We start from the raw sequence: 24346 nt of genomic DNA, 5'->3' as shown, positions 1-24346 counted from the left end.
ACCTAAATGTAAAATGCAATACTATAAATCTAGAAGATAACATAGGAAAAAAACTAGACTGCCTTGGATACGTGTAGGAATTACATGAGATATCTCTGTACCTTCCTCTCAATTTTCCTGTGAACCTAAAACCGCTCTAAGAAATGAAGTGTTTAATATAGAATTTTTTTAAAAACTGGGCAGAGATCCAGCTCTAAAACAGCACCCTGAGGAGCTTCTCACCCACTCCCCAGCGAGGGGCAGGGAGGGGAACCTGGTAGAAATATTTTTTAGAAAAACCCATTTAAAGTTTCTGAAAATTGTCCGAAGGGCATACATCAAATAAAGACATATTTATTCAGAAAATTTACTAAATTCCTGTAAGAAAAGTGAGGGTCTGTGGTACTTAGCTGTGACCCACTCCTTCCCTTCCCCCATGTTCAGCAGAAGGGAAACTCCACTGTGGGAGGATATGGCCAAGAACACTGGGATCACAGTCCCTCCAGCTCCCAGTCAAGGGCTATGGTATCTCCTCTAGGAGGAGAAGGCTGCCAGCGTTTCTCATCTCCCTACCTCTGTGCAGCAGAGACAACATTTAAGGCTAATGAGGCCAAGAGGTCAGGGACTCTCTTCCTCCACTCAACCATGAGGCAAAGGTGCAGTGGGCTGGGAATACTGGATTCCTGGTCACCTTTCCTCCAGCTACTTCATAGGGTGGACGTTCCATGCCAGGAGAGTCAAGTTGAAGTTGAAAAGACCAGAGGCTACTACCCCACTCAGCACCATGCTCAAAAAGTAGATGGGTCACTCTAGAAGAAGCAAGCCACTGTCACCAACCCCGGGTCCAGAGCAGTGGCTCAAATATGTTGCCCAGGGGAGAGGCATGCCTTAAGAACAGAGAGCTCTGAAGCTGTCCTCAAGTAAACTGACTTGTTTGGAACAGAGTGTGGGGAAGTTCAAGGTTAAGAGTGCTGCCAAAAACAATGGAGATTTTGATGGTAAGCAATTAACAGGAAATGAGTAGCTTGATAAAAGCATCAAGCTCAACCATAGGCCAGCTATGTTGCCAGAGAACCACTGAAAGATACAGTAAGAAATAACCCTCTTGGAGTAAAACAAAGAAAAGAAAAAGGGAAGATAAAGAATAAGAAAGAGGCCTGTGGCAGTGGCTCGTGCCTGTAATCCCAGCACTCTGGGAGGCCGAGGCAGGTGAATCCCTTGAGCCCAAGAGTGTTAGACCAACCTGGGCAACATGACAAAACCCCATCTCTACAAAAAAAAATTAATAATGATAATACAAAAATTAGCCAGGCATAGTGGCACCCACCTGTAGTCCCAGCTATTCAGGAGGCTGAGGTGGGAAGATCACCTGAGCACAAGACGTCAAGGCTTCAGTGAGCTGTGATCATACCACTGCACTCCAGCCTAGGTGACAGAGAGACCCTGTCTCAAAAGAGTAAAAAAAAAAGAAGAAGAAGAAGAACAGAGAAATATTTAGATCTCCAGTTAAAAATGGCAAACTGGATACACATTCAATTTTGCTCCCTCCTAAAACCACCAAAATAATTTATTTTTTAAGGCATAAAGCTGAAAGGATGACAAGAGAGGAGACCATTTTGGACGCTAGGAAGCATAACAAATTTAGACTTCTCAACAAAACAAGAAAGCTAGACATAATGGGACGAAACCTCCAAAATTATAAAGGAAAATTATTTTTAACCTAAAATTTTATTTTCAGTCTAAATTTGATCACATTTGAATAGATCAAGTTAGAATGAAGGTATTTTCAGTTTTGTAAGTTCTCAAAAAATTCTTTTCAGTGTACCCATTTCTCAGGAATCTGGGAGATTTACTCTCCCAGAACTGAATAAATGGAGAAAGAGAAATGTCTTTGATGCAGGAAGCAGGAGATCCAACCTAGGACAGAAGTAAAGGGAATCCCCAGCATGGTGTTGATGTGAGAATCCAGGACAACAGCTGTGTGTGGTGTCAAGCCCCAGAGTGGGGCAGGTTGGAAGGGCCTGAAAAGCCTTTCTCAGGAAGATACAGAATACTTGATGCATAGACATTTATTCATAGAAGATTTGATAAACATTTGAGGGTTGGATTAGTGTTAAGTAATAGAAAACCAAGCAAACAAACAAACTTTTTTAAAAAGGCAATTATCTTCAGAGAAGATCAAAAGTTATGCAGGATAGGAAAAGTAATCTGAATTTTTCTACATGGTTCAGCTGCTGTAAATGGTATTTACAGGCACACCTCGGAGATATATTGCAGGTTCTGTTCTAGACCACTGCAATAAAGCAAGTATTACAGTAAAGCAAATCATACGAATTTTTTGTTTCCCAGTGTATATAAAAGTCATGTTTATACTATAAGGTAGCCTATTTAGTGTGTGATACTGTTATGTCTAAAAAAACCTAATGGGCATACCTTAATTTAGAAATACTTTGTTGCTGAATAATGCTAACGATCATCTGAGCCTTTACCTTCACAACGTAAGACCTAACATTCGGCTTATCTTTGCTCTCACAAGGCCTTCCTCACTGAGCTTAATCATTTCTAGCTTTCAATTTTAAATGAAAGACATGTGACGCTTCCTTTCACTTAAACACTTACAGGCCATTGTAAGGACATTAAGTGGCCTAATTTCAGTATTTTTGTGTCTCGGGAATAGGGAGACCTAACGTGAGAGGGACATGGAGGAATGTCCGGTTGGTGGAGCAGTCAGAACACACAAACAATTATCAATTACGTTCACCGTCATATGGGTGCGGTTCATGACACCCCAAAACAACCACAATAGTAATATCAAAGATCACCATAACCAATATAATAATAATGAAAAAGTTTGAAATGTTGCAAAAGTTACCAAAATGTGACACAGGGACATGAAGTGAGCAAAGGCTATTGAAAAAATGGTGCCAATAGTCTTGCTCGATGCAGGGATGCAACAAATCCTCAATTTGTAAAAGATGCAGGATCCACAAAGAGATGCACAATAAAATAAAGTATACCTATGCATATTACAATATTGTAAACACTGAATATTGATTTAAACAAAACTATAACCAATTTGGATAGAGGAGGAAGAGAGGAAGCACATTTCTGGAACACGCAGTTGGGAAGAAGAAAGCTAAATCTTCACCTTCTATGGTTGGGAGTCAGTAGATTATGCCTGAAACTGAAAAATCAAGAAGTATCAATCCAAGCATGTTATTTAGAGAACTGAGGTAAATGCCTAAAGAATGAGCACAGGTGAAAGTGCTTGCCTCTGAAGAAGAAGAAAGGGAGAGTGTGGGACTGCCGATTTTCATACAAGTTTTGAAAAAACTATTTGACTCTTTGAAAACTAGGTACATGGTAACCTTAAATAAATTTCACAAATATAAATATGTTTCTATCTCTTCTATATTACTTCACTCATCAGTATTGAGTTTTCAGAGTAACTATATTGGTATCTAAAAGTTAATTTTCTCTGTCTTAAAGGCTAGACTAAATATACAGAAATTCCATTTTTCATAATAATAGCTACCACTACTATGTTCCCAGTATTGTACTAAGCACTTATATTATTTCCAGTCCCCAGAGCAACCATGCAAAGTAGGTACTGTTTCCATTTTACAGATAAGAAGTTGATGCTCAAAGAGATTAAATAATTTGCTAGTATGTAGCAGAACTCTCTGATCTCAAAGCCTCTGTTCTTCTTTCCAGCTGGATCCCATCACCTCTTTCTAGAGTTTGAGTTTAAAAGAACTAGGGGCAGGGGGAAGGCAATGTAGCAGTTCAAAGAACTCCTCCTTTGGAGGAAGGGCAGGGAAGCAGAAGAGAAACACTGAAGGATTCAGCAATAGCACTAGGTAGCGGACTCATGTAACCAAGTTTAACCCACAGTTGAAATTTCCAGTTGGTCATGTGAGCAACGGAAGCAATTTTTAAACTCTGGCCAGGAGCCCCAATGCTTACAAAAATAAAAGCTTTGTTCTGCTCTTATTTTGAAATAAAATAGATGTTCCAGCTGCTCCAACATGGGCCTAAATACCCTAGTAAGAACGCTCAGGACACAAAATTTTGTGTCCAGAGAAGCCCAGTCATCATTACAAAACTGATCTCTGAAAGGGGATGGAGGGACAGACGGCATAGCTGCTTCCCAAGAGAATAAGTAGGAGGTGACCTGGGTCCTGACTGCCACATTGGCTGAGAGCTTGGACCAGATGATCCTGAGGGGTTTCTTCTGAATAAAAATCCAGGTTGTGTTTATCTTGCAGTTTAAATCACTGGGAGCTTCGAGAGTTCTTCGGCTACTTCCCTTTCTGGAATTATTGTGTGATATAATCAAGACATTTCCTGGCTCTTTAAATCAGTTGGTTTGCCAGCTACAGTGTGAGTAAAGAGTATGTCATGATGCACAGTAAAAAGTTGTTTACATACCTCATTTCTGAAAAGTCATGGGTCACTGACAAGTTAAGAAACGAAAGTGAAATCAGCTGATAGTGACATCAGTCAGAACAAATGTACCAAAGTTCAGAGAGCTGTTTACTAGGCACAACTGTGAATGCGAGAGGGCACCAGCTCAGGACTGCATCCTCCTGCCATTTCCCTTCCACTCCTCCTTTCTGGAGTCTGACATTAGAAAGCCAGCGAGGAGGAAGATTCAAATAACCAACCCTAATTTCCTGCTTCTCCTTTTCATTGTTCCTGTGGGCTCTTCACCTGCTTTCTGTAAGTACTGATCCTGCAAGCATCACAGCTTACCCAGACGTCCACTACCTTGTAAGACAATTTTGTTTTCTTCTCAGATATTTCACGTTCTGGCAATCCGCACAGGGGAACTCACTGGTTGTTCCGTATCTCTGACCTTCCCTCCCTCACGTCTGTATAATCTACATAATCTACCCCCTTTACTCTCTGCTCTCCTTCCTTCCACTCTGCAGCATCAACATGTGTAGCTCTGGCCTCAAAGATGATGAAAGTAAGGCCAGTGTAACTGGTTAGAAATGATGCAGGGCTGACTACGCACAGCAGAGTCTTGCACGCAGTGTGTACAAGGACATGGCTGTGGCTGGTGCGACACACTGTTCATCAGAAACAGGCAAACAAAAGCAGGTCACCGACCACCACTAACTAAACCACTATTCAAAGGTAGTTATGAACACATCATAAAACTTTAAAATACACAGCGAAAATTAATATCAACAGAAAAACTTGTGTTCTTGCCTCAAAGAATAGGACCTAAGAGATGTTTAGATCTTATATTAGTTATTAGACCAGATTGCTTCTCATGCCCCAGTGGAAATCTATGGTGGTATTTTAGTTCTCTTGGTGCATATTTTAAGAGATTTTTTTTAAATGTGGGCTTAGTTTCGCTAATAACTTCCACTATGCTTCTTTGCCTATAAAATCAAAGGCTCCTTTGGAAGAGGGAAAAGATACATATTTCCTTCTTTTCTTCCCTCATGATAACTGAAGAGCATTTTTCAATATCAGCTTCCCATACCACCTTCCCCAAAATCTCAGGTCTGAGACTCGGACCATGAGATATTTTTTCAATCTTGCACATATTCCCCTTTCTCAACTTTCTTTCCAGCTTAGTCCCTGCTTTATCTAATTACTAAGATTGTTTTGATTGTTTTATAAATTTATTTTTTTATAAATGTAGCCCATAATTCTAAAAATATTTTAATGCAAATAGAGAAGAACAATTGCCTGTAATGGTGACTACCCAGAGCTACCACAGCTAACATTAACATTTTCAAATACTTCTTTAGTCTCTTTCTCCTATGCCTCTTTATATGGATGTAGGCACACTATGTAGAGTGATTTTATACCTGCTTTTTCTAAAAGATGCATAGTATTTTATCCTTGATACGTCATAGTTGACTTCTAATATTGGACTTTCCAGCCGCTTCCCATTTTGTGCCAAAAGTAATGCTGTGCTGAACATTCCTATGTATAAATTATCGACTGGATTTCTGATTGCTATCTTAGGATAGATTTATAAAAGTGGGCCAAAGAGATATGACTGTTTTTAGGGTTTTTAATGTGTATTGCCAATCTGCCTCCCTGAAAGTGTGTACAGATGTTCACATCCACCATCACTGTGTGAGAATGCCAGTTTTACCGTGGACTTTTGGTATCATCAAGTGTTTTTACCTATAGTGTTGACAGGGAAACTCAGGTTACTTTATTTGGCGTATCTTTAAAAAAGTTACAGAATTTTTTTTTCATGTTAGTTAACTACTTTGCATTCTTTGTGAATTATCTCTTCATATTTGTCCATTTTTAATGAGGTTTAATGTTTTTTCAGTTTGCATAAACATTTTAAACGTTAAGTACATTAGTCATTTCATAGTTGTGATAGGTATTTTCCATATGCTCATTGATTTTTAATTATATTTATGTTGGTTTTGGTGAATAGAAATCTAGATTTTAGAATAGTTAAACCTGTGCAATTCTTTCTTTGTGGTTTCCATTTGCTCTTAAGTTCCAAATTTTATTTTTCACTCATAAATCAAATATATCCTTTTTTCCAGATCTTTGATTCTTTTTATGGTTTTACCTTTCACTCTTGGATCCATGTGAAATTTATTTCAGTATGTGGAGTGAGATGAGGACCTAAAATAGTTTTATTTCTCTTTTCTAGTTAGCTAATCAATTGCTTCAACATTAGTTAATGAAGAACGCTTTCAGGACGCAAAACAAATGTCTCTTCTGAAGACAGGCTTTCCCCGACCCTATAATCTAGTCATCACTTCCTCCTGCCAGTTTCTCTCCCTCACTCACCCTGTTTATTTCCTTCCCAAAGCTTTTCAAAAAGTATAATTATCTTTTAAAAAATAGCTTGGTGTTTGCCTTCCGAACTAGAGTACAAGCTCAATGAGAGCAGGCACCTGGTTTGTCCTGGCACTGATTCCCCGGGGCCTCTGATTCAGGCAGTCATCCAAAATGTTTCACTAATAGAGTTACAAGATGAAATGCTGACCCCATCAGTCGAAGTGAGTGGCAAATTGCCTTTGTAATTGCAGAAGAGAGGGCTGGAGCAGGAAAACTAACCATTGACAGCCAAAGGCAAGGCAATCACTAGTTTCTGGTACTACTGATTCTCAAACGCTGAATCTTGTGAATCTTAGCTGCCCATAAACTGGACCATGGACTCCTGCCAACAGAAACCAAATGAGATTAGCTGGGCGTGGTGGCGGGAAGCTGAGGCAGGTGAATTGCTTGAACCCGGAAGGCAGAGATTGCAGTGAACCAAGATGGTGCCACTGCACTCCACCCTGGGTGACAGAGCAAGACTCTGTCTCAAACAAACAAATTAGGATGGGTCATTTGCAGACATTTTCTCATTTTTAAGGATCTTCTTCTCCCTCTAAACTTTTTGTAACCTTTGTACCCACTTGGATTATCTGCTAGTGAGAGCTAATAATCAACAAAACAATTGCACAAATAGCAAGTTAACTAATATTAATGGAATCATTTAAACAGCTATCTCAGTGGCTTGTTAACCGGGTGCCTGGACTCATGCTTCTGACTTTATGTTACAGTCTCATGGTATAGTCCTATTTCATCTGATAAAGCTGTTTTATTTACATGGAATAATTAAGTAAATCAAAACATCACAGCATTCATAAAAAACTTGGTGGTTGGGATGGCTGTCCACAGAAAATACTGTGAAATCCAGGAGCTGCCACCACCTATATACACTGTTGAAAAACACTGCAGTAGCCCTGTTTTGAAAAAAATTAGAACCTGGACTTCATGTTTCTGTCAAAGGAAAAATGACGCATTTCCCTTTCTTCTTCCCTTTTTATTTTTGTGACAGCCACACCCAAACCATGAACACAATGATCTTCAATGTGTTCCACCAGAAATATTTTAGCCAGGACTGGTGGCCTCCAACAAGTAAACCTGCACCCTTGTTCTATGCCCTGGCAAGTTCTGTTGCCCTGGCTTTATTCTGCTAACATTTCCTTCCCAGTTCTCCTCTCTCCATTCAGGCGACACACCCAACCATCTCTACCTGACTCTCCATCAATTCCCGTTTACCCCCGAGCTATTGCTTCAGCATCATGACCAGACCAGACACATTGACCCAGTTTGTGTCAGACCCCAGGCCCTCTGTATATGAGTGAACTTCCTTCAGTCTCAAAACAGCCCATGAGGAACGTGACAACTGACGCATCACAGATGAGGATGTGAGGCTCAGGCTGGCTATGTAACTTGCCAGGGTCACATGACTTGTGAGTGGCAGAACAGCGACATGCTCCCAGGTCTTCTGGCTCTAAAACCCATGCTCCTTACCACCACACTGTGCTACCTCTCAACAGGGCAGCTGCATCCTGGAGTCATCACAACCAAACATAAATGAGGCCAGCTTCCTAGAGTTCATCTCTGGGAATGAACCCTGGCACTATTTGTCTTCCTAGAATTTCACTACTGTCAAGCTGGTAGCCTGGGCTTAACTTCTCTGAGCCTCAGTTTTCTCTCTATAGTAGTAGTAATTTAAATAATACTTACCAGGTCATGTTCTAAGTGCCATGCACAAATTACTTCATTTAATTTCCATAACATCTACAAAATAAGTTATATAATTAGAGCCATTTTACAGATGAGAAATCTAGGCAGAAGGATTTTAAGTAACTAAGGTCACACAGCTGGTGAATGGAAGAGCAGGGTCTTGAACCCAGAAGCCATAGCTTCAAGGTCCATGCTTAGAACCAGTATTCCACACTATCTTCACTACGTCAAATGGGAACAGTGACAATAATGTCCACACAAGGGTGTTGTGAAGATTAAATGAGTAAATGCATGTAAAGGGCCAGGCCTCCAGTTAGAGGTAGATCCTCACGGTGATTAACAATGCAGCCTGACAGGTTCCACCATTCACTGGCTATGCAAACTTGGGCAAGTTACTGACCCTCACTAGGCCTGTTTTCTTCTCTGGAAAATGAAGATGAAAACATAACTCTACCACACATGGTTATAAGAAATTAATAAGATAATACCTGTTAAGTGCCTAGCACAAAGCCTGGCATATAGTAAATTCTCAAGAGATTTGAGGTCTATTTTTAATTATTAATAAGTTCTCACTAAAATTAGATTCCTTCTCAGACACTTTCCACTGATCAAAGAGTCTTATCAAAGCAAGTTCTTCCCTCCCTGGTCCTCTTTGGCTTTCTGAAATCATTATGAAAAGAAAGGCCCTAGGAACCCAATAGCTTACCTGGTTTTTTCTTTTAATATTCTACTCTGCAAAATCTGCAAAGTGTGTAATGTTTAACAGCAGCAAAATTAAAACATGTAAGTTCCATGAGGCAGTCCTCAGGGCCATGATAGCAACTGCTGCTGGTGGTGCCCGGTGGGGAAGGGGCTGCCAAACTATGCATCTGACCAAGGACTAATATCCAGAATCTACAAGGAACACAAACAACTCAACAAGAAAAAACCACCCCATTAAAAAGTGGGCAAAGGACATAAACAGACATTTTCCAAAGGAAGACATACAAGTGGTCAAGAAACATATGAAAAAATGCTCAACATCACTAATCACCAGAGAAATGCAAATTAAAACCACAATGAGATACCATCTTACACCAGTCATAATGACCATTATTAAAAAGTCTAGGCCAGGCGTGGTGGCTCATGCCTGTAATCTTAGTGCTTTGGGAAGCCAAGGCGGGCAGATCATGAGATCAGGAGATTGAGACCATCCTGGCCAACATGGTGAAACCCCATCTCTACTAAAAATACAAAAATTAGCTGGGCATGGTAGCGTGTGCCTATAGTCCCAGCTACTCAGGAAACTGAGGCAGGAGAACCGCTTGAACCTGGGAGGCGGAGGTTGCAGTGAGCTGAGATCACACCACTGCACTCCAGCCTAGGCGACAGAGCAAGACTCCATCTCCAAAAAAAAAAAAAAAAAAAAAAGTCTAAAAACAACAGATATTGTCAAGGATGTAGAGAAAAGGGAATGCTTATACACTGTTGGTGGGAATGCAAATTAGTACAACTTTTAGGGAAAACAGTATGGAGATTTCTCAAAGAACTGAAAATAGGACTACCATGCAATCCAGCAACCCAGGGTATCATATTTATTGATTTGCACATGTCGAACCATCCTTGCATCCCTGCAATAAATCCCATCTGATCATAGTGTATTACCTTTTTGATGTTCTGTTGAATTGGATTTACTAGTATTTTGTTGAGGATTTTTGCATCTCCATTCATCAGGGATATTGGGCTGTGTTTTCATTTTCTGTTGTGTCCTTGTCTGGTTTTTGGTATCAGGGTGACCCCGACCTCAGAGAACGAGTTAGGGAGAATTCCTTCCTCCTTGATTTTTGTAATAGTTTCAGGATTATTCATATTAGTTTTTCTTTGTATGTTTGGTAGAATTTGGCTGTGAATATATCTAGTCTTAAACTTTCTTGGGAGTTTTTTTATTATTGAGTCAATCTCACTACTCGTTATTGGTCTGTTTATAAGTTCTGTTTCTTCCTGGTTCAATCTTGGGGGTTTTTGTGTTTCCAGGGATGTATCCATTTCCTCTAGTTTTTCTAGTTTGTGAGCATATAGTTGTTCATAATAGTTCTTGATGATCTTTTGTATTTCTGTGATATCAGTTGTAATGTCTTTTTCACTTCTGATTGTGTTTATTTGGATCTTCTCTCTTCTTGGTTAGTCTGGCTAGTGGTTTATCAATTTTGCTTATCTTTTCAAATAATCAGCTTTTAGTTTCATTGATCCAAAGAACTAATAAATGAACTTTTAGCTTCATCGATCCTTTGTAAATTTTTTGTCTCTATTTCATTTACTTCTGCTCTGATCTTTGCTGTTTCTTTTCTGCTAACTTTGGATTTGGTTTGTTCCTTTTCTAATTTCTTGAGGTGCAATGTTAGGTTGTTAATTCATGATCTTTCTACTTTTTTGATTTAGGCATTTAACGCTATAAACTTCCCACTAAGCACTTCTTTTGCTGTAACCTGCAGGATTTAGTACTATGTGGTTTTGCATTCATTTCAAAGATGTTTTTAATTTGTCTTAATTTCTTCATTGACCCAGTAATTGTTCAGGAGCATGCTGTTTAATTTCCATGTATCCATATAGTTTCCAAAATTCCTCTTGGTATTGATTTCTAGTTTTATCCTACTGTGGTCTGAGAAGATAACTTGATATAATTTCAATTTTTAAAAAGTTTGTTAAAACTTCTTTTGTGGCCTTACATGTGATCTATCTTGGAGAATGTTGCATGTGCTGACAAAAATAATGTATATTCTGTAGTTGCTGGGTACAATGTTTTATAAGTCCATTTGGTCTAAAGTTCAATTTAAATACAATGTTTCTTTGTTAATTTTCTGTCCCAAAGATCTGTCAAGTGTTGTGAGTGTAGTGTTAAAGTCCCCTACAATTATTGTATTGCTGTCTACCTCTTTCTTTGGTGGTATTTGTTTTGTGAATCTGGGTGCTTAAATGTTGGGTACATATATATTTAGGGCTGTTATATCCTCTTGCTGAATTTATTCCTACGTCGTTACACAATGACCTTCTTTATCTTTTTTTTCTTACTACTTTTAATTTAAAGTCATCTGTTTTATCAGACGTAAGTATAGCTATGCCTGCTTGCTTTTGGTTTCTAATTACATGGAATATCTTTCTGCACTCCTTTGTTTTCAGTCTATATGTCTTTATGGCTAAGGTTAGTTTCTTGTAAGCAACATGTAGTTGGATCATGTTTTTTAATCCATTCTGCCAATCTGTATCTTTTAGGTGGAGCATTTAATCCATTTACATTCAAGGTTAATATGGATCTGTGAGACTTTGTTTCTGTTATATTATTGTTTTCTAATTGTTTTATAAATTGTCTTTGCCTTTTTGACTTTGTCTTTTGATGAATTTCTGTCATATTGCCATTTGATTCCTTTCTCTTCCTTTGTATGATTGTTTTATACAAACTATGAGTTTTATATTTCTGTATGTTTTTGTGATGGTGAATGTCAACCTTTTGGCTGGGCATGGTGGTTCATGCCTTTAATCCCAGTGCTTTGGGATGCTAGGCAGGGGGATTAATTGATGCCAGGCAAGGGGATTAACTGATGTCAGGAGGTCAAGAACAACCTGTGCAAAATAGCAAGATCCTGTCTCTACAAAAAAATTAAAAATTAACCGGGCATGGTGACACGTGTCTGTAGTTCTAGCTACTCAAAAGGCTGAGGCAGGAAGACTGCTTGAGCCCAGGTCAAGGCTGCAGTGAACTATGATTGCACTACTGCATTCCACATTGAGTGACAAAGCAAGACCCTGCATCAAAAATAATTAAAAACACCATTCATTTCAATGTTTAAGATCCTTTTGAGCATTTCCTGTAGTACCAGTCTAGTGGTGACAAATTCCCTCAGCATTTGCTTGTATGGGAAGGACTTTATTTCTCCTTTCATAAAGCTTATTCTGGCAGGATACAAAATTCTTGGCTGACAGACACTTTGTTTTTTTGTTTTTTGTTTTTTTGTTTTTTTTCTTTAGCACTTTGAAAATGCCATCCCCTTGTCTTCTGGCATGTAAGGATTCTGCTGAAAAGTCCTCAATTAGTCTGATGTGATTTGGGATTTCCTTTATAGGTGACTAGTCACTTTTGCTGATTTTAAAATTCCTTCTTTCACTTGACTTCAGACATTCTGAATATGCCACGGTGAGGTCCTTTTGCAGTGTATTTTCCTGGGGATCACTGGGCCTCCTGTATCTGGATGTCTATTTCTTTAAATATGTTTTCCAAACTTTCTAATCTCTCTTCCCCTTCAGAAATACCAATAATTCATAAGTTCAGTTACTTCTTATAGTCCCAGAAATCTCTAAGGCTTTATTCATTCTTTTTTTATCCTTTTTTCCTCATTTTTGTCTGACTGGATTATTTCAAAAGTCCTGTCTTCGAGTTCTGAGATTCTTTCTTCTGCTTGGTGTAGTCTACTATTGGAGTTTTTGAGCATATGATGTATTTCCTTCAATGAATTTTTCAGTTCCAGAATTTCTGCTTGTTTTTATTTAAGATGTCTATCTCCTTGATAAATTTCTCATTTATATCCTGGATTAATTTTCCAATTTCTTTGTATTAGTTTTCAGATTTCTCTTGTACCTCATTGAGCTTCTTTAAAATCAATATTTTGAATTCTTTATGTGGCATTTTGAAGAATTCTCTTTGATTGGGATCTGCTGCTGCTGGACAGTTGTTGTGGTCCTTTGATGATTGTTATGGTTTGACTGTGTCCCTACCCAAATCTCAACTTGAATTATAGCTCCCATAATTCCCACATGTTGTGAGAGGGGACCCAGGTAATTGAATCATGGGGGCTGGTCTTTCCCATGCTATTCTCATGATAATGAATAAGTCTCATGAGATCTTATGGGTTCATCAGGGTTTCCGCTTTTGCTTCCTCCTCATTTTCTCTTGCTGCCACCATGTAAGAAGTGTGTTTCACCTCCTGCCAGGATTCTGAGGCCTCCCTTGCCATGTGGAACTGTAAGTCCAATTAAACCTCTTTTTCTTCCCAGTCTCAAGTATGTCTTTATCAGCAGTGTGAAAATGGACTATTACAATGGTGTCATATTTCTCTGCTTTTACATGTTTCCTGTATCCTTTCATTGATTTCTTTGCATCTGATGTAGCAGTTGCTTGTTCCAATTTTTTGAAATTGCTTTCATAAGGGGGAATTTTCTCCTGAGGATGTATGTATGTTGTTGATTAAGATACTTTGACTTTGATTTTGGATGCCTGCAGCAGTGTGATCTTTCTATGACTTCTTCGGCAGTACCTAGGGTCAGTGGTCTCTGTGATTTCCTCAGTGGGATAGAGTACAGTAATTAGCTGAGACTAAGTCCCCAGAAGTTTAGCTGGGGACTTGGATGCCAAGTTGGATGCCTTTGGGCCTGAGTGGTGGCAACAGTGGGGTTAGTGTGCCATTTTTAGTCCCCACAGCAGCTTATGCTGGCTCTGGTGGTTAGTGGGTCCTGGAGGTCTGATTCTTGGGCCTCCACATGGCTTGCTTAGAAGCTAGTAGTGGGAGTGGTGAGCCTAGTGTGTGGGCATGATCTCTAGCCCCTGAGCAGGTGGTGTCATGTGAGTGATGGCAGTTGCAGCATTAAAGCAGCCAACTGGGATCCAAGCAGTCCATGTTGGTGTTGCTGGAAGCTGTGATGGGTTGGGTGAGCTACTCCCCAGTCTCACAGCCACCTGTAGCAGGGTGGTGGGCATTGTTCTAAGTGTGCTTAGGAGAGCTTGGTCTTCCCTGTCCCTTTCCTACCTGGATGGCAGCTGCAGCTGCCTCACATTCAGATTGATTGTGAATCAGCATTAAACTCTCAAAATGGTGCCAGCTGTGGGCCTGTGACCAGAGAAGGTGGGGCCCCTCTCAGGTGAGCAGCATGGGCAAGAAACTGTAGGGAGTGTGGTCTACTTGAGTCGGTCTCATAGCAACCTGTAGCAGGCACTGGGTATTGTCCTAGGTGTGTGTGGGAGAGCATGGATTCCTTGTCCCTCCTTGGCTGGGCAGCAGCTGCAGCCACATCAAGTTGAACTCATCAATAAGTGGTGTACAACCCAGCATTAAACTCTCAAAATGGCACCTTGGGCCTGTGACCAAGAGGGCAGGGCTCCTTCCAGGGAGGCAGCATGGGCAAGAAGCTGTGGGGAAGAAGGTCTGCTCGCATTTCAGTCTCAACAGCAGCATGTCGCAGAGCAGTGGGTATTGACCTAGATGCGCATAGGTGTAGGGTCCAGCCCCGTAGGGTCAGTGGGTTTTTCTCCCCATGTGCGGAGATGAGAGATTGTAGAAATAAAGACACAAGACAAAGAGATAAAAGAAAAGACAGTTGGGCCCAGGGAACCACTACCACCAAGACGCAAAGACCAGTAGTGGCCCTGAACACCAGGCTGTGCTGATGTTTATTGGATACAAGACAAAGGGGCAGGGTAAGGAGTGTGAGTCATCTGCAATGATTGACAAGGTCACGTGAGTCACATGTCCACTGGACAGGGGACCTTCCCTGTCTGGCAGCCACGGTGGAGAGACAGAGAGTGAGAGAGAGCGGACACAGCCTACGCCATTATTTCTTCATAGTAGAGGTTTTTAGTACTTTCACTAATTTTGCTACTGCTATCTAGAAGACAGAGCCAGGTGTACAGGATGGAACATGAAAGCGGACTAGGAGTGTGACCACTGAAGCACAGCACAGGGAGACAGTTAGGCCTCCAAATAACTACGGGCAGGCCTGACTGATGTCAGGCCTTCCACAAGAAGTGGAGGAGTAGAGTCTTCTCTCAACTCCCCTGGGGAAAGGGAGACTCCCTTTCCCAGTCTGCTAAGTAGCAGGTGTTTTTCCTTGGTACTGACGCTACCGCTAGACCACAGTCCACTTGGTAATGGGCATCTTCCCAGATGCTGGCGTTACCGCTAGACCAAGGAGCCCTATGGTGGCCCTGTCTGGGAATAACAGAAGGCTCGCACTCCTGTCTTCTGGTCACTTCTCACTACGTCCCCTCAGCTCCTATCTCTGTATGGCCTGGTTTTTCCTAGGTTATGATTATAGAGTGAGGATTATTATAATATTGGAATAAAGAGTAATTGTTACAAACTAATGATTAATGATATTCATATATAATCATATCTATTATCGATATCTAGTATAACTATTCTTATTTTATATATTTTATTATACTGGAACAGCTCATGCCCTCGGTCTCTTGCCTCGGCACCTGGGTGGCTTGCCGCCCACAATAGGACAGCCTGATTTCCCTGGGTGGCAGCTACAACTGCACCAGCCCAATCTCAGTTCCAGGGAGAGGTGCAGCCCAATATTAAACTCTCAAAATAGCAACTGGAGCCTGAGACCAGAGAGAGTGGAGAACCTTAAAAGCAAGCAGCATTGGCAACAAGCTGTGGAACACACGGGCCAGTCACATCTCAGTCTCACAGTAGCCCACGGCAGGGCAGTGGGTCTTGTCCTAGATATGTGTAGGATGGCCTGATTTCCCTATCCTTCCTTAGCCAGGAGGCAGCTGCAGCCTCATCAGCCCAAACTCAGGCTGGGAGGGGGATGCAGTCCAGCATTAAACTCTCAAAATGCCACTTTGGGCCTGGGATCACGGTGTCCCTCCCAGACAAGCAGTGCGGAAAAGAAGTTGTGGGGAGAGGCGTCTACTCACATCTGTCTCAATAGCAGCACACAGAAGGGCAGCAGACCCTCCCAGGGGGGCATGGGAGCACCTGCTCTCCTGTCTCCCTCCTTGGAGCAGCTCGGGAGCAAGAGCCATGTCTGTAGAGTCCCAGTATCTAAGCTCTCAAAATGGCACCCTGCTGAGGCTGCTCCAAGTTCAGATGCATGTGAGATTTTGTATTGGTTTCCTTTCTGGAGCAATGCCTCTGTGCAATGTTAGGCAGCTCCGAATGTCAGGCCCAGGCCCTGGCCCAGTGGGGTCAAGGTGTCCTTCCGTGGCCAAGATTGTAGAAGTTTGTTTTGGAGCCCTAGGGGGTTCTCTCTTACTGTTTCCCCACATCAGGAGCCTCTCCCGACTCTCAGTCAGTTCCCAGCTGGGCAAGCTGCCTCAAACCCTCTCCTTACTTCTCATGTTTCCCATATCTTTTATGGTTTATCCTAGCATTCTCTCCTAGACAATCTGTTCAAAATGGACCCACTTACTATTCTGGTTTCTCACCATGGTGGAGGCACATACTACCTGCGTTTAGATGGCTATCTTGATCCTTTTGAAAATTTCACTCTTTCAATAAGAACCTGACAAATACATAATTCAGAATTAAATGATACAATACTTGTGTCTTTTTCAGCCCCCATCCCATTCTCCCTTATTGGTATGAAAATGTTAGAGATGCCTAAACAAACAAACAAACAAGCTGCCTTAAATTAATCTCCTGAGAATACTTTCCTTCTATTTCCCTAACTAGGAATTTGTGTCGCCTTTAAGCAGAAATCATCTCCCCACTAAGGCCCTGCTCAGGCTGTGACTCTCGAGTGACAGTGGTCAAATTACATGCTGACCTGGAGTCTAAATCTGCATCTTGGTCCAGAGGACCTAGTGCAGGAAAGGATTATACTTTACTGTCACAACTACGATGGCAAAAGGCTAACAGCCTTTATTTTTAAAGGGTTCATACAGACCAGCAAACAAAAACTGAAACTCAAAATTATTTGTAAAATAGCAAAAGAACTGACAGCACTTCACAAAAGAAGAAATACAAATGGTCAACAAACACTTGAAAATGTTAAACTTTACTCATTATGAAGAAACACTATCACTGATTCATCATTTGTCATTATCAAAGAATAAAAGACTCAAGAATATGCAATATTGGGGAGGATGGGATGAGACAGGCACTCGCTGAAACTGCTGGTGGAAACATAAGTTGATTCACAAAAGTATTCACCATAGCATTCATAACATAACAAAATAATGTTACAAAGCATCTATGTATAAACTATAAACTTTGATACAGCTATCTGGAGCCCTTAAAATAGTGTTTAGGTAACATTTCTAGTTCACGTAACATTTCTAGTTCACGTAGAATGATGTTCACGAAGTGGGATACAAACGTGTATTTTATGTAATCCCAACGGTGTAAAACAATACTGTAAAAAGAAGTGTGCTGTTCAGAGTGGTTACTTCTACGACCTGAAGTATAGATGACTTTTAGTCTTTTCTCTGCAGTTGCATGTATTTTCCAGTTTCCTGCAATCAGCATGTGTTATTTTATTATAAACAGGAAAAAGTTTATCTAAAAATGGTCACAGTGACTCAGCAGTCTCCCCTTTGCTCTCTGAAGGAAACACTGGCTTACCATTAAAGGGCATTTATAAGCTCATTGTGGTGGAAGTGTCATTATCAGGATTGTTTAAGAAAAGAAAAAAACAAAAGGCCTGGGGTTTCCAACCAAAGATCCATATGCTGTCACTGCACAAAGTTTAGGGAAAGAAGCGAGCACTAACCTTCATCCTCTCCATGCACAAGTTCCTGAAGTCTGTCCATAGTTCAATAGAAAGCATGGATGGGCCACGCCAGCACTGTGCTGAACACGCATGTGACATTAAACACAGCTCTCCCTCAAGCAGCTCTGCTGTCCTAAGATGTGTAACCAAGATTTGTACATGAAAGAACTCAGGGAGACTATGTAGCATTTTCATTCACTCATTTAAAAAAAAAAAAAAGTGCCTACTGTGTATCAGAATAACAAAACAGATGAAGACTGTTCCTCAGAGATGTGACACTAGAGTGGAGAATAAATCCTAATTTAGAGCTAAACCAGAGTGTGGGCTGAAGGAGCCCAGGAATGCTCATGCTGCATGGATCGGATTTAGAGAAGCAGAAAGTAGGGTAGGAATTTAGGAGCTGGGGGGTGGCTGAGGATGGGCAGATGGGAATGTGTTCATACACAGCCTGAGCAGCTAAGCAGGTGCTGGACTGCACAAGGCAAGAGTGGAAGCTGGGACTCACTAGAGAATTCCAAGTTCAAGTTCCAAGTCGCACCAGATGGTGGCGAGCCTCATAGGAGCTGGGACTGAATATAAAAAGGTTGAGGGGCCACCACCTTCTCCATATGCCTGGTCCTGGGCTTCTTGGCTCGTTTTGTTTTGCTCTACATTAAAAGGTCAGTTGAGAGAAAATGAGGAAGTCAAAACAAAGGCTCCTGGCACCTGGCAGGAGCTGCCGCAAGGTGGCTGATGCAATCTCCCCCTGAGAAGCCACATTAATTTTTAAAAAGGGAGCTCTGTTTTCAAAGCAAAATGTTTAATAATTTTTTTTGGAACCCCAGTGTAACAGAATTCAAATGGGAAAAGTGAGAGGGAGTGTTTAAACAAAGGCATCCCCAAGTCCCTTCCCAGTTGGTCCTGAACAATGGAGGAAGTCAAACCTTCTTTTCCACAGCATGACGTCATAAATCAGAGAAGTCCTGGAAATCTATTCCACACCCTAAAATATCCAAACCCATTAAAAGCACAGATATAGGCTTTTACAAACATTTACTAAATAAGCAAAACCATACAAAATATGTTCCCGATGGCAATTTTTCCCATACCATGGACTCAAAGGGTTAAAACTCCTTATCATCCCAGACTAATGCCACCTTTTCAGTTCCCAGTAAATCCTTCTGTAACAAGTATCATTGCTCCAAGAATCTCTCAACTCCATTCAAACCCAAGTCTTCAGACCCTTGGCCCTCTGGGGCCTCCAGAGCGTTTGAGAAACAGTGCCACCCAAGGCAGCAGCCAGGGCTTCCGCTGGGACAGCCCCTCACTCCTCCACTCCGACTGTCCCCACTGGGCTCCTCTGGAGCAAAAGCCATGGGCAGGACTGGGCAGACTGCCCAGTGCTGCTGAGCCCAGAGCAGCGGCATCTGAGGGGAGGTGGTGGCAATGTGGACTCCACCTTTGCTGTACCCATAGGCCCCAGCTCTTCACTGGCCAGGGTGCCCAGGTCTCTACCAAAGAAGTTGCTGGTCAATCTTTATTCTCATTTTTGGCATAGGTCCTTTGAATGGAGCCGCCCTCTCTCTCAGCCTGTTCCATGTTCTTTTTTTACCCCACTTGGTCCCTTCCTGTAACAAATGCAGTGTGTGGAATGGGACAGACCTTCCAGTCAGCTCTGGGAAAGAGGAGGGGGCTTTTCCCCCAGAGGGCTCCCCTCAGAAGCTGATCATCAGGGCTGTGTAGTTTTCAGGTCCCTTTCCAGGGCCACCACTCATTTTGCTGCTGAACACCACCTGGGACTCCTTGCTGGGGCTTCCAGGAGGCCACTTGGTATCATGGCCCCAGTACCTCATGCCTCACAAAGCTTGAAGCTCTGTGTTCCTAGTCACTTCCCGGTGTGAATGCTGTTGTATTAGTCCATTTTCATACTGCTATGAAGAGATGCCTGGTAATTTGTAAAGAAAAAGAGATTTAATGGAATCACATTTCCACATGGCTGGGGAGGCCTCACAATCATGACGGAAGGCAAAGGAAGAGCAAAAGCACATCTTACATGGCAGCAGGCAAGAGAACATGTGTAGGGGAACTGCCCTTTATAAAACCATCAGGTATCATGAGACTTACTACCATGAGTACAATATGGGGGAAACCCATCCCCATGATCCAATTACCTCCCACTGGGTCCCTCCCACGATGTGGGGATTATGGGAACTACAATTCAAAATGAGATTTGGGTAGGGACACAGCCAAACCGTATCAGCCAAACCTTATCCCATATTGAAAAATACACATATGTAAAGGTACAGTGTGCAGACCACTGTTTCAGAGGCCAACTGGACAAAGCCCTTCTGATTTAAAAAGGAGTGAAAAGAATTTTTTAAAAGAGTATAACAAAGTCGGCACTTTTATATACAACTAGAGGGCCTATGATTAGCAAGTTTTCTGTAGGCCAGTTAGGCAGTATTTAGTAAGATCACTAAAAGATATTTCTACCCTTGATCCAATTATTGCACTTATAGGTAGATCACCTGAGAAAAATCAGATTCCAAACACGATTCACACAGCATCTTCACTGACCACTTATAATGGTGAAAAGTGGAAACACTTTGTCTAATAATAGTGTAATGGATGATTCCACATGAACTATTACATAGCCATTGATCGTGTTTTTGAAGAATATTTAGCAGCTTTGAAAAATGTTTACTAAATCTAGAGAAAAACATTACGTTCAATACCATGATTATGTAAAAATACATCAGCACAGGAAGAAAATATTGGTAGACTATTAACAGTGGTTTTATGTGTATGGTGGGATAAAAGGTTATCTTTTTTATTATTATTTAAAAAATATCTTCTGGCCAGGCATGGTGTAATCCCAGCACTTTGGGAGGCCAAGGTGGGTGGATCATTTGAGGTCAGGAGTTCAAGACCAGCCTGGCCAACATGGTGAAACCCATCTCTACCAAAAATACAAAAATTAGCCAGGCATGGTGGCGGGTGCCTGTAGTCCCAGCTACTCGGGAGGCTGAGGCAGGAGACTCGCTTGACCCCGGGAGGCAGAGGTTGCAGTGAGCCAAGATCACACCACTGCACTCCAGCCTGGGTGACAGAGCGAGACTCCACCTCAAAAACAAACAAACAAACAAAAACTTCTAAGTTTTCTATAATTAACATATACTACTATTGTCAGGAAAAAAATTGTGTTAGTTTTTAAAGTAATGAGTATATGATGGGATTTCATCACCAGGTGACATCTTGTCTTGACCCACTAATGAGTTCCCAGAGCACCACAGGTAAAATCAGAGTGCGTGTGTCAGTGGTCCTTGACCCAGGCTCACCTTCGAATGAGCTGCAGAGCTTCAGAAACACACTAGTGCCCAGCTCTAAGCACGGAAGTTGGGCTCTGATTGATGGTGTGGCCCAGCAATGGGTAGTTCTTACAGCTCCCCAGGTGGTTGTCTCAGCAGCTGTGGTGAAAACCAATAGCTTCCTCCACCTTCAGGTCCCCATTAAGGGTGGGCCTTGCCCTTCACCTCAGTCAAAACCCACCTTCAAAAAAGAGCTGAGAAATCCCCTCACTGTTTCCAATGGTTTGTTGTATTTGGACTGAAGCAAAGTCTTTGGCTAAAGAGCACTTCACTCAGTTGAAGATGTTTCACACTTTCAAAGCTGCTTGGGAGAGACTTTTCCTCCAGACCTCAAATCAGAGGGCAGCTAATGACTTATTAGCAAATAGTTCCTGGCACGAGGTTACTTCAGATTTCTGGTCCTTGGTGGAGGGCAGGGTAGGAGGGAAGCTTGTCATGGGTTTATAAGAAATGCCAAAGGGAGAACATGAGCTTGTGAGGACACAGGGGGCAAGCGAGGCAGAGATAGACTGACTGCTGTGACCTCCCCACAGGTCCCCCCGCAGAGGGCAGGAGAGATGGCCAGGCCAAGGCCTCAGTGGGGCGACCAGCCGCTGTTCATGAGCATCATTGTCCTCACAGTTGTGGTCATCTGCCTGATGTTCTACGCTCTCCTCTGGAAGTCTGGGGACCTCATTGACCTGCCCAACCTGCGAATAGGCTTCTACAACTTCTGCCTGTGGAATGAGGATGCCGGCAGCCTACAGTGTCACCAGTTCCCTGAGCTGGAGGCCCTGGGGGTGCCTCGGGTTGGCCTGGCCCTGGCCAGGCTTGGCGTGTACGGGGCCCTGGTCCTCACCCTCTTTTCCTTTCAGCCTCTCCTCCTAGCCTGGTGCAATGGTAATGACAGAGAGTGGCAGCTAGCAGTGGGCTTCCTGGCTGCGTCCTCCATGCTGCTGGCCAGCGGCCTGGGCCTCTTCCTCTGCTATGTGTGGAAGTGGGTCAGGCTCTCCCTCCCGGGGCCTGGGTTTCTAGCTCTGGGCAGCGCCCAGGCCTTACTCATCCTTTTGTTAAGGGCCACAGTTATGTTCCCTCGAAGGGCTTAGAGGGCTTACAGCGAGCTTGAGAGCTGCTAAAGGCTTATGTGATTGCAAGGGTTCAGTTCCAACCATGGTCGGAGGTGGCACATCTGTTCAGCCATCTCATTTTATAGCTAACACTGATCTCCAGCTCCAGCAGATGGAACCTACTGCAGAGGAGGTGGGGCCCCCGTGTCAAAGAGGCCAAGGGGCAGCAAGGGCAGCCAGGGCACCTGCGGCTTCTTAGTATAGGATTGTCTGTCCTTCACGACTTCCAAGGCTCCCAAGGACTCCCTAAAACCACGCAGCTCATTGTCATACCAATTCCTGCTTTAATTAATGGGTCTGAGCAAATCTTCCTCTAGCTTCAGGAGGGTGGGGAGGGAATGATTCCTGTCATGAGGTCAGAATTCCAGGCTGATTCACCAAATGCCAAACTGAAACCTAGCAAAGACTTATGGAAACAAATGAAGATATTAAAAGAGCGAGCACCTCAGTGCCTCTGGGGGCCTGCTTAAGGAGCTTCCCCTCAGCCCACGATGGTGAGTGGGCCGCCATAAGCCGTCACTGGGATTCCAACCCCAGAGGTCCAGGAGTGATCTCTGAGTGACTCAACAAAGACAGGACACATGGAGCACAAAGACAAGCCTTGGTTGCTTCAAAGCTTCCCTGGACTTGAAGCCAGTCAGGGCAGAGGTATCTGCTGGCAAATCACTCCCATGATGAGACCCTGGAGGACACCAAATCCTCGGTGTGATCAGGACTGGACGGTTGCACACATACAAATGCTGCCACGCTCCACTTCTCAACCCGGAACTGGGAAAGACATTAGCACAACTTAAGCACTGGGGAATTGTGTGTATTTTCCAGCACCTGCGCATTGGAAAACCTGTATGGCAAATGATTCATTCATTTATTCCTGTCCAAAACCACACTGAAAACAAAGGCAGAAACATGTACTCTGGTGTGATCTCTTGTCCTTAGTGTCTCTTTTGGGCTCCTGTCCCTCTTGCTTTATAACTAGCTGCCCAGGAACCAAGGTACATGTGAAAGCAAGGTAGCAGCTTGGGGGAGGAGGCCTGTCTGGCTTACCAGTCCAAACACTGTGGCCTCAACCTCCCAGACACGGCAGAGAACTGTGGGCAGCTCGTTTGCTTTCTAGGCTGGCTGGAGAGGTGGGAGCTCATTGATTGACTCATGATGGAAACTATTTTTTAAACAGGCTTCCTCCAGGAGAGATCATGTGGACTAAACTAGTAATTCCAGTGCACCTGGCAGTGATCCTTTTCTTTGAAAAGTTCTGTCTCTTTGGTTCCAGTAAGTTGGACCACCAAATAACGTCATTTTCCCTGGAACCTGGTGACTGACTAACACAGACAGTTGGGATTCCAGAGCCTCAGAGCTGGGAGAGGATGCAGTACATACAGCGGGATTCGAATGGGATCTTGTTTTGAGTCCTGCCTTCTGCACACTCAGAATGGCAGCCCCGAGGCCTGGAGCGTCCGGAGACTTCTGGCCTGATGTGAATCCGCCAGGCCCAAGAAGGCACAAAGCTAGGAGCACAGAGAGCCCCATTCCCACAGGCGGGTGGCCCAGCAGCACCAGTGGAAGCTCAGCTGTCCTCCAGCTGCTCTCAGCAGAAAGTTGAGTGCACAGTTTATGCCCTAGCTGAAAAAGATCTCCCGGACGTATTTCAACACATCCTCTTCCTCCTCCTCCTCTTCGGGGCTCCTGCTGCAGGCAGAGTTGGAATCCCCTGGCCTCTGGGAAGGGCTGAGGCCTGCAGCCAGTGCCTCTTTCCCACTGTCCTCTTCCTCACTGCTGCTCCCAGAACTTGTGTGAGGCGACACAGAGCAGGGAGGGGAGAGCTCTGGGTTATCAGCACCCACCAGGGCCGGCTGCTCGCAGGCCTTTTCCTTTTTGCGGCTCTGCGGAGTACAGGAAACGGCAGGCTCAACATACGTTTCATTTCCC

At 42.9% G+C, this 24346-nt stretch overlaps 3 protein-coding genes across 11 annotated transcripts in view; 2 read left to right on the top strand and 1 right to left on the bottom strand.

Annotated features, from left to right (window-relative positions):
* AGBL3 (ATP/GTP binding protein like 3) overlaps positions 1 to 4296 on the top strand; it is a 148624-nt gene extending 144328 nt beyond the window's left edge. Inside the window, exon 16 of the mRNA XM_021936293.2 lies at positions 4248 to 4296. Coding sequence (XP_021791985.2) covers positions 4248 to 4252 — 5 coding nt within the window. The 3' untranslated portion in view covers positions 4253 to 4296. The remainder of the gene's footprint in view (positions 1 to 4247) is intronic.
* Positions 1 to 24346, bottom strand: part of CYREN (cell cycle regulator of NHEJ) — a 163179-nt gene that overhangs the window by 134543 nt on the left and 4290 nt on the right. For 4 of the 9 annotated variants that reach the window (XM_009203896.4, XM_017957187.3, XM_021936299.2 and 1 more), the window contains one exon: positions 23215 to 24300. The exons of 1 other annotated variant lie outside the window; for it this stretch is intronic. In XM_009203896.4, the coding sequence (XP_009202160.1) occupies positions 24037 to 24300 (264 nt within the window). In that variant the 3' untranslated portion in view covers positions 23215 to 24036. Of the gene's footprint in view, positions 1 to 17232; positions 19892 to 23214; positions 24301 to 24346 lie in introns of those variants that run through there. 4 more of the 9 variants (XM_031665914.1, XM_031665913.1, XM_021936297.2 and 1 more) reach the window with 4 other exon arrangements.
* Positions 4453 to 23331, top strand: TMEM140 (transmembrane protein 140). Its single transcript, XM_003896630.3, has 2 exons — positions 4453 to 4701; positions 21848 to 23331. The coding sequence occupies exon 2, from the start codon at positions 21872 to 21874 to the stop codon at positions 22397 to 22399; it is 528 nt and encodes a 175-aa protein (XP_003896679.2). The 5' UTR covers positions 4453 to 4701; positions 21848 to 21871; the 3' UTR covers positions 22400 to 23331.

The sequence above is a fragment of the Papio anubis genome, chromosome 4 (assembly GCF_008728515.1).
Source record: "Papio anubis isolate 15944 chromosome 4, Panubis1.0, whole genome shotgun sequence".
NCBI classification, from domain to species: Eukaryota; Metazoa; Chordata; class Mammalia; order Primates; family Cercopithecidae; genus Papio; species Papio anubis.
This window is presented reverse-complemented; position numbering and strand designations above follow the sequence as displayed.